Consider the following 9987-nt stretch of genomic DNA (forward strand, 5'->3'; position numbering starts at 1 on the left):
ATATATATATATATATATATATATATATATCGAATTGACCATTTTTCTTCTACCCTAATTTTGAAAACCCTCGCCCCGGAGGAAAAAAAACTTGAAATCACAGTTGTCCCCTCTGCGCGAGCAAGAACTTAAAAGAGATTCGACAATAAGCCTCAAGCAATGCATACGAATTGATCAGCTACTAATTTCAATCATAAAAAAGTAATAAGCCATGATCTTATTAACATTAAAAGTTACAGTATTTATTTAAAAGAAATGTTAAAGTCTTATTAACATAAAAAAAAAATTAATCGATATAAATTTTTCCTTAAAATAGTTTTGATTTCAATTTTTTTATAATATTCTATTTATTTGCATCTCAAATTAATTTTTTAATATTATTTAGATGATAAAAATCAAAAAGATATTAAAAATAAACACAATAGAGCTAAAAAAAGAGTAAGTCTCTTGTGAGACGGTCTCACGAATCTTTATCTGTGAAACGTGTCAACCTTACCGATATTCACAATAAAAAGTAATACTCTTACCATAAAAAATAATATATTTTAATGGATGACCTAAATAAGAGATCTGTCTCACAAAATACGACTCGTGAGACCGTCTCACACAAGTTTTTGTCTAAAAAATATTGTATCAAGAAAATAAGTCACGTAATATTAATCAAGAAAGTCAAGTTACATGAAAATTTTATATAAATACCAAACAAACAATAAGTAGTTGTATTAATTTTATTCACATTTTTTTTTCTTTTTCGTTTTTTTATTGAATGAATCTCAAAATTCATTTTAAATAATTTTGTTGTTAAAATAGAATACAGAGTCGATAAATTTTACCAAATATTTGAGATATCATAACCATTTTAAGACTCGAGGAGTAATTAAGGGTGTTTTTGGTATTAAAAATGTTTTTAAAAGTAAAAATGAAGCGTGGTTGGTGTAAATATCACCGCGGTTGATTTGGCGGTGATGGATTTAGATGACTGATCGAACGATAGAGATCTGTTTCGAAAAAAGGTTTACTGATTTTGGTAGCTACAGCCAGCATTTTGTGGGTTTTATTATATAATAAAGGTGATACAAATAATAAGATAATTGAGTATTATTTACATTAATATAAAACTAACTTCAATAAAAGAAAATTTGAGTCTGTAATAAACTTTTTTTTCTTTTTCCAAACTATAATTGCTCGATTTAATATTAATATTCAATTTAATATATAAATTTCTTTAATATTAATTTTATAAAAATTAATATTTCCAATAATATTCAAAGTAGATTTTTTCTATAACTTCTTCTTTTGACTACAACTTGAAAAAGATTAATTCATTTAAAAGTGTCGAATAACATGTCTTTAAAAAGAAAACATATTTTCTCGAATTTATAATGTTAACAAAACTATACCATATTGGAATAATTGATACTGACACAAAGTAAATTATCGTGTTAACGATATTCAATAAAATTTTATCAGCAATATTATAATAAAACTCAGAAAACGATATTCCATCTGCTATTTTATAAAATACTTTAAAATTTTTATCTTACCTTTAATCCATTAGTATTTATAGATTTTTTTTTACATGGATAGCTCATGGATCTCTTACTTCTCAAGCAAAGCCACTGCTTTATGCAATGAATTGGCTTTAACATCTATACACGAAGGCAATCAGATGCTTAAATATTAAAATATAACAATCCCTAAAACAGTATATCACCAGAAATTTATAACTGATATTCAAATAAAAAGTTCCCTTTAGCTTCTTAAGATCTTTGTTTGATCCATGTACACCCCAAACCATCTGGTTAATACGGAACCGGAATTCTCACTGTGGCCGGTCCTGATTTCATGTCCTCGAGTATCAGATTCAGCAGAGTTCGAGCTACCGGGCCTTCATTGCCTGCCAAGAAAGAAACAAAGCATATCATGTTACACGACCAAAAACTAGACTAGATGCTTGAAAGGAGACTAGAAGGCTATGAAAAACAATCCAATCATATCTATTTATAGTTCTCCAACAAAGGGATCATCCAGAGTTGCTTAAAGAAAATCTCACCATCGCCAATTACTTGATCGTCCCATTGTGTTACTGCACGAACAAGTACTCCACTTCCAATAAGCATCATTTCATTTGCTTGCTTCCCTTCCTCTGTGGTCATGTCTCCCACTCGTATCCCTCGAATTTTTCCCTCATCCACCAGCCCTTCAGCAAGAACTAGAACTCTCTTTGCAGTGCACCCACTGAGAATTTTGTCAAATTTAGGCATCACAAGCTCGTTGTCTTTCGTAACAAAAGCCACGTTCATATTAGGCCCTTCGGCAATGTATCCTTCGTCATCCAGCCAAATAGCGGCATAAGCGTCATTTTCTTCCGCCTCCATTTTTGACAGTACATTTGGGAGATAATTCACGCTCTTCATAACAGCGAATTGGGGTGGTTTTATCGGGATTGATGAAGTTACTGCTTTGACGCCTTTGTAATTTGAAGGAGATTCATCTTGGATTACAATCGCATGAAGGGCTGATTCATGGCAGCCAGAGGAAGATAACTGGAAATCGCCAGGTCCCGCTGAGAGCCAGTATCTTAATGATCCATTTCTGCACTTCGAAGTGGCCACTGTTTGTATGAGTATCAGTTTAATGCTTTCTCTGTTGAAGGGGAGATTTATCTTGGCCATGGTTGCTGAACCAATGATACGGTCTAGATGTTGGTCTAACTCGTAAAGATGTCTGTGGATGCAAAGAAAGGAAGAATATTTATGAGTTTTGAGAACACTTGAAGATTTGTTTGGTTATTAGTTCATACTAAAAGTTTGGAACGAGTTTAACAAAAAAGTTGAAACGGTAAGAGTAAGTGTCTAGCAAATTAACTCGAGTCTTGTGTTTTATTGACTTTTATGTAAAAACAATATTTAGTCGATTCATCCATCTAAAATAAAGATAAAAGTCGCTCCAGCTCGAAACTAACATTTGTAATGTTAAGCCTACGTTTCATTGGTATGAGTATGAAGATGTCCAATCCCACAAATGAGTGATCATATGATGATTGCACTGAACAACCCTTCCTCTAACTCTCGAATTAATTATCAATTATAGAGTGGATTAGTCCGCAGTTATGGTTGTACAACATTAGTCCTTTGACCCAATACAACATAGAGGCTCTGCCTACTAGTACTGCACTTTGACTCGTTTACCGACTCCGCGAGGGTCATTAGGTGGCGAGGTTGTGTATAGTTTCGACACATGTAAAAATGATTCATTGTAGTCGGGGATTCAATGCTCATCCACAAGTATAGATATCTCATGTGATCTAATGAATTAATAGTGCAAGGAATCCCCGGTGCTTTAAGGAAAAGCGTTTTTTTCTTAGTTCACACGCGATAACACTATAATTACACAAAGTTACATCACATTGTTATCAAATTCATTTGTAACTCTCGATATATCAATGGTTGCATATTTGATCGTGATATATGGATGAAATGACCGTATTGTATGATAATCATAACTTACTGGCTATTGTAGGCACTATCAGCGATACATAAGACGATGCTACCGGAAGCTCTTACCAAGATCTGATTGATATAATCAAACTTGAGTTCTGACATTCTTGATCAAGGGGTTGATCAAAAGAACGAGGCTAATTAGGGTGAGCTTAAATAAAGACAGATATTGTTCTGAATCACATGAAGTTGTGAACCCAGAGCTAGCTGTATCTCTGAACTATCGAGGGTCACATAAGTATTGAATTTTGAACTTCCGTTGAGATAGTCAAATTCAAAGAGTTGAATTTGATTATTAAGTTTGATAAAGATTAAACAAATAGCTTATAAAAGAGTTTATAAGTGTATTTAATATTTGGAAATTACGGGAGTTTGCTTGACTGCTAATCTTGTGACGAAAGTGCATTGACTAATTTAGTAAATAAGTTCCGAAATAGACATCTGCAAAAAATGAGTCAGTGGATCGAAATTTTCATTTTTTATTACAATAACGAGATTTTTACCCTCGTCACATTAGCGTTGTCTCATCTTCGATCATGATTATTATGAAATCACAATCATCTAATTAGTAAATTTAGAATATGTTAATACAATTATGTATTAATTAAATAATAGTTATTTAATTATATCATGTATTGTCAAGAGTTGAAAATAGCACATGTGATACTTGATAAGAGAGAGATGATTGATCCAGATGGGTCTATAATTGATTAATTAAATAATATTTATTTAATTATATGATTAATTTATTTTTAGTTATGACTGTTATTGATAAATATATAAGATACATGATTTAATGATAATATATGAGATTATAAAAGATAATCGAGAGACATGACCAATATGCTGATGTATGTTATGATATTTTACATTGTTGTTTTTTAAATTATTTGATAGTCATTAAAGTGGAGCTGTTTGTGGTTTGTTCCAACTCTTAAATTTGTATTCTAATGTGTCATGAAAATTTATTTTAACTATTGATTTAGTGGGAGATCAAGATTTGAATTGAAGATCAAATACATGTAAAATATTGAAATATTATGTAATATTGCATTTGCATACCTGCATTTACCTAAATGTTGGACTTGGATATGTGCATGACTCTCACGGATCAAATAACTCTCAGTTGAATCCGACAAACATACAAATAAACAACACCACACGTTCGCCTTTGTGCCATCATGGTTCTGCCGGAGTCCTGCCGTCTTTCGGCGATTGAAAGACGGCAGAATCTCAACGTAAATTTCTCCAATATTTTCTAGTGTGCATTAGAAAAGAAATCAAGTTTTCAATCGTGTACCTAATTCTTGGAGATTGAAGAAATGCGACTTCTAGTAGATCGTTTGTAATGATCTACAAGGATTATATCCGCTTAAAATCTGTAATAGTTTGTTGTCCAATGTTTAGAACATAAAAGTAATAAACTCTAAACCTCCTATATATGAATTTGAATCATACGGCACCCAAGTTATGTTTTGAAGGTCAAACTAAAAATTTTAAACTTCCGTTGTGTCATTGTTACGAGAAAATTCTACATCAACAGAAACAACGAAGTTTTCTTCCAGGATGAGGATCGCCAGTGCAAAAGGATCACTTGGTCTCTTCAATTTTCCTAAACATTTATGTGATCATCGTACATAATTAAAGATAACAACATATATGTGCCCTCTAAACTTGTAGCATATTAACACCTCCCCTGCCCAACGCATAAAATGAGCTTAAAACACTGACCCGTCCACAATGGCGGCCGTATCAAAGACCCCATGCCCTCTATGAACCATGTGATCGTCCATAGGGATCACCATGGCTGCAGGGTCAGTAGTTATTCCACCAAAGAGGCTAGAGTACATAGCCAAATATTTCTGCTTGCTTTTGTATGTTTCTCTACCTTTTCTGAATCTTTCAATCACCTTTAAGTCATAAAGAAACAAGAAAAACAAATTACAGTACTCCCCTTCTATATGTTTCACCCATCAGAGCATAGGATAAATAAGCTCGACTGTGTGTTTAATGAGTGGTGAAAGAGAGCAAACCTCTGAAGAAGTAAAGACGGGAACATCAAATAATTGAGGAGACACTACTGGTTCTGCTGAAAATGACATAAGAATATCATATTCAGAATCTTTATGAGAACATTTTCAGGTTTTACTGGATTCGAATGTTGAGATAGGCAGCAACGGAGCCAAAAGGGGCGAGCAGTAGTTTTTCTATAGATACTTAAATTTAATGTGATATATATTGCACGAGAACATAAAATTTTCAGTCACTTTCCGCTATTTTTCAAGATTCAGAGTCCTAATTTCAAATATCAACAAAAATCCTGGCTCCGGAGCCGAGGATAAAACAACTACAATCGTCACGCTCGAGTTAAAAAATCTTTCATATTTTGTAAAGATTGAAATGATCTCATCTCATTAACCGTATTTGTTTTGCGTGTATTAAATAAATCTTGGGTGAGGTATACTCCAAATTTTTGAATGTTGCAGCAGCTCGAGAATTTTATAGTTACTTGAACTCGAGAATCAAACAAAACACAATAAAGAAAGTCAGCAATCTTAAGCACCTCGAAAACAAGTCACCCGCAATCAATTGTAATTCGAGAAACTTACCAATAGAAAACTGGCCTTGGCTTGAATCCTTGAAAACATTCGATGGGAAATTCTGAGTTTTGAGTGGTAAATTCAGAGACCCATTTCTCCAAAATGAAATATTTTTTGAGACAAAAGGTAAATTTGAAGATTGCCGAGTCAGCCCTGATTGAAGTGATGATGGTGGTGAGATGGAGTTGGCAAGAGTTCTTGAAGAAGCCATTTACGTTGACTCTGTGAAAATGAGTTTCCAACACGAGAACAAGAATCGATCGAATTGTATTTACTATTATATAATTTCATGATTTTGGACTGAACAAAGTGGATTATGGAGAGGATCGAAGAATGAGACAAACCCGGCCGATCGGCAGGGGCATGCATTATTATAACTAGGTGATACAGATTCAGGACTCAATTTTTTTGGTCAAATTACCAATTTCCATGTCTTCATTTTTATTTAAAAAAAAATAGAATAAAGTATAACAAAAAACTCAACATGGTATTGAATAAGAAAAAAATGTCTTAATATAATTAAATAACTTATTTTTTTAGGGTTTTCCTTTTTTTTTTTGGAAAGTTAATAGGCACTTAAATATACTATGTCAATCTACTGTAGTAAATATGTAACTAACCTATAAATAGATATCTCATATTTCAATTTCTAAAATTTCTGAAATAACTAAAACATTTTTTTGTGCTTATTTTTAATAATAAATAAAAATTTGTAAAAAATTTTAATTTAATGAAACATGTAGGTAGACGAATATTCTGGTACATTAATTGATGGATTACCATCTGCCAACTATACGATCCTAGTACATTACAGTTAAATATAAATGAATTACAAAATTTGCCATTTGCCCGTTTCCATCTCTCCTTCACTCGTTTTCATTTACAGAGGTGCAGCATGACTAACACTAGCAGCAGCCCAGGAATCATAAGATGCAAGGGTGAACGTTCTTGAAGTTTTTTTTTTTTTAAATTATGTGTGCTTTTTTGGGAAAAAAATGAACTATGTATTCCAGTATCCAACGATTAATAGACAAAATTAAACCTGTAATTTTCATTTGTGGCAGCTGCGGTGGTATGGAAATCTGGGGAGCCACTGAAAGTGGAAGAGATAGAAGTGGATCCACCAAAATCATATGAAATTAGGATCAAAATGCTTTGTGCTAGCATGTGCCACACTGATATCCTGTGCTGCAAGGGCCTCCCTGTTGTAAGTTATACATTCCCTTGCTAGAAAACATGTAATAATTTTTTTTGTTCCTATCAAGATTATGTATAGTAATTAAGATTCAAGAAATATATTTCATGTTGATTTCGTATAATTACCAGCCTTTGTTTCCTCGGATTCCCGGTCACGAAGGGGTCGGGTAAGTGCTTTCTCTTCGATTCTGATTGCACCGTTACTAGTGACTATAAGTTTTGTTCATTATTCACTCTGTTGAAGTACAGAATGATTGAGAGTGTGGGGGATAAGGTTACAAACTTGAACAAAGGAGATACGGTGATGCCACTTTATCTTGGAGAATGTGGGGAATGCCTCAACTGCAGTTCAGGGAAGACGAATTTATGCCACAAATATCCCATCAGTTTAACTGGCCTGCTGCGGGATGGCACATCAAGAATATCTATTAACGGGGAAAGAATTTACCACCACTTTAGCTGCTCGACGTGGTCCGAATACGTAGTCATAGAGGCCTGTTACACGTACAAGGTCGATCCCAGGGTGTCGCTTCCACATGCCAGTTTCCTTTGTTGTGGTTTTACTACAGGTTTTGGAGCAGCATTTAGAGAAATCACTCTTGAGAAAGGCTCAGCTGTCGCTGTCATTGGCCTCGGTGCTGTCGGACTCGGAGTAATTCAGCTACTTACTTTCTATTGATACGATCTGTAGGACTTTCTTCTGCAACATATTCTGATAAAATTCTAATTAATTCTTTTAATTTTCCATAATCAATGCATGTGGTAAATTTTCATTGGTTTAAGCAAAAATGTTACAGAAATTTCTTATAGTGTACAAGGCACATCCTGTGAATTGAGTGGTCTAACTCTACACCTATTTATTTTCTCTGAAAACACAAACGCAGGCTGCCAAGGGAGCACAAATGCAAGGGGCGGGGAAAATAATCGGGATCGATATAAACGATTTGAAGGAGGAGAAAGGAAAAGCTTTCGGGATTACAGACTTCATCAACCCCAAAAGTTCAGGTAAATCTGTATCCGACTTGATCAAAGATGCTACGGGGGGGCTTGGAGTCGATTTCTGCTTCGAGTGCACTGGAGTCCCAGACTTGCTCAATGAAGCCGTCGATGGTTCAAAAGTGGTATGTATGAGACCACCCTCTTGCATATGTGAGTTAATATTTGAAATAGATGTCCAGTAATATTAAAAGGGTAATTTGTTATGAATCAACAGGGGCTCGGGACGACGGTGTTCATCGGCGCAGGGCTCAAGACGAGTGGCGAGCTCAAATACATTCCGCTCTTGTGTGGTAGGACTGTGAAGGGTTCAATCTATGGAGGAGTAAGGCCTCGATCAGACCTCCCAAAAATAGTAGAAAATTGTATCAACAAGGTAAAAATTTATTCATTTGTTACTTATTCAAGATTTTTGTGACATGTCATGTAAATCGTGGGGGAATAAATTGTAATTTTTTTGTGCAGGAATTTAATCTTGATGAGCTGATAACTCATGAGGTTTCACTTGATGAGATTAACAAAGGGTTCGAGTACATGAAGCATCCCAAGAGTGTCAAAGTTGTGATTAAATTTTAGATGAAATTGGGAAAATGAGTTTGGGGTTGGAAAGTAACATGAATAAGAAGAACAGGTGTTTAACTTTTATAATTGATACAAAATAATACTTTTATAATTGAAATTTCGATGCTTATATCATGCGTTGCTTTTTTGTGTTAGTTATAAATAATTATGTTATATATATCTATAGATTTATTATCTCTATGCATAAAAATAAAACATTAAGATTAGAGATATCAAAACGGAGTTCATTATGTGGGGCAGGGCGGAGAACAGTTAAAATACGATGAAAAATTTATGTTTTGGAATAACAAAGAAGATATTTTCAAGTTTAAGAACTTATTTTAGTTATTTTATTTCAAATTTAATTAAGTTGTAAAACCATTTCATAATTCTATTTTGTTCTTGAGAATTTTGTAATGACGAGTTATTCATGAATCATTTTTGAAATGAACTTGTTTGATAATTGATTTATACCGAACTACGATGCTTGTTGTTTTACGGATTTTATTTGTCAAAAAAACGTCAGTGTCGAACGATTCGGTCGCTGGCGGGCATGACAATCTCAGCTAACATAGATCAATATTTATTTATATCATGATCACTTAGTTCTACGAGTCGGAATCTTGGAAGTAACACAAACAAGCTCGAGGTAAAGTTATGTTTTGTTCATGCTTTGTCCATTCCATCCAAAGACTTTTAATAGTTTGAAATTGCTTTAAACTAATGACAATTTTTTTGCAATAAACTAATGGCATTTTGCCATCTAATATTTGTGATTGTTTCCAATGCATCACATATATCGCTAAGAAATATATGTGTATTTCAAACGTGTTTTAGAGGCCATGAAAACCAGTAGAGCAAGGATTCCACAAACAAAAAACCAACATGTATTTTGTGGACCAACGGACATCTTGCAATAGTTACAAACGATGAATACTAGTAATATGTGGCATGTGTTAGATGTTTGTAAATTTTTTTACAATTAATTTAATTTTTATTTAAATAAGAATAATGTAAAAATTAATAAAGAGAGACAATGAAATTTAAAACGATCACATGTCGTTGTTTGAATTGATTATAGTTAAATGAATGTAATACCATAATCGTGAAAATTAATTATAACTAGGATTATA

General features: G+C 33.4%; 2 protein-coding genes across 4 annotated transcripts; one reads left to right on the plus strand and one right to left on the minus strand.

Annotated features, from left to right (window-relative positions):
• Window positions 1-1657: 1657 nt before the first annotated feature.
• LOC140968319 (D-amino-acid transaminase, chloroplastic) lies at window positions 1658-6474 on the minus strand. Of its 2 annotated transcripts, none has more exons than XM_073429251.1 (5): window positions 6110-6474; window positions 5534-5586; window positions 5232-5410; window positions 2054-2727; window positions 1658-1897 (listed from the first exon to the last, which is right to left on the minus strand). In XM_073429251.1, exons 1-5 carry the CDS (start codon window positions 6309-6311, stop codon window positions 1803-1805), a joined length of 1203 nt encoding a protein of 400 aa, XP_073285352.1. In that variant the 5' UTR covers window positions 6312-6474; the 3' UTR covers window positions 1658-1802. The 2 variants fall into 2 exon arrangements, with proteins under 2 accessions (XP_073285352.1, XP_073285351.1); XM_073429250.1 differs by having other exon boundaries at window positions 5534-5589.
• Window positions 6475-6928: 454 nt separating this feature from the next.
• LOC140968313 (8-hydroxygeraniol oxidoreductase-like) lies at window positions 6929-8984 on the plus strand. Of its 2 annotated transcripts, none has more exons than XM_073429236.1 (7): window positions 6929-7038; window positions 7165-7307; window positions 7427-7464; window positions 7547-7949; window positions 8182-8418; window positions 8511-8669; window positions 8759-8984. In XM_073429236.1, the coding sequence occupies exons 1-7, from the start codon at window positions 6996-6998 to the stop codon at window positions 8867-8869; spliced, it is 1134 nt and encodes a 377-aa protein (XP_073285337.1). In that variant the 5' UTR covers window positions 6929-6995; the 3' UTR covers window positions 8870-8984. The 2 variants fall into 2 exon arrangements, with proteins under 2 accessions (XP_073285337.1, XP_073285338.1); XM_073429237.1 differs by having other exon boundaries at window positions 6967-7053.
• Window positions 8985-9987: the final 1003 nt, after the last annotated feature.

This window comes from Primulina huaijiensis, unplaced genomic scaffold, assembly GCF_012295235.1.
Source record: "Primulina huaijiensis isolate GDHJ02 unplaced genomic scaffold, ASM1229523v2 scaffold3501, whole genome shotgun sequence".
In the NCBI taxonomy this organism is placed as follows: Eukaryota; Viridiplantae; Streptophyta; class Magnoliopsida; order Lamiales; family Gesneriaceae; genus Primulina; species Primulina huaijiensis.

Coding starts and splice junctions, on each gene's coding strand:
- LOC140968319 (XM_073429250.1), bottom strand. CDS start 6,311: ATGGCTTCTTCAAGAACTCTTGCCAACTCCATCTCACCACCATCATCA. Junction 2,728..5,231: donor ACGGCCGCCATTGTGGACGG/GTCAGTGTTTTA, acceptor TTGCATCCACAG/ACATCTTTACGAGTTAGACC. Junction 1,898..2,053: donor CGATCAAGTAATTGGCGATG/GTGAGATTTTCT, acceptor CTTTCTTGGCAG/GCAATGAAGGCCCGGTAGCT.
- LOC140968313 (XM_073429236.1), top strand. CDS start 6,996: ATGACTAACACTAGCAGCAGCCCAGGAATCATAAGATGCAAGG. Junction 7,465..7,546: donor CCCGGTCACGAAGGGGTCGG/GTAAGTGCTTTC, acceptor GTTGAAGTACAG/AATGATTGAGAGTGTGGGGG. Junction 8,419..8,510: donor CCGTCGATGGTTCAAAAGTG/GTATGTATGAGA, acceptor ATGAATCAACAG/GGGCTCGGGACGACGGTGTT.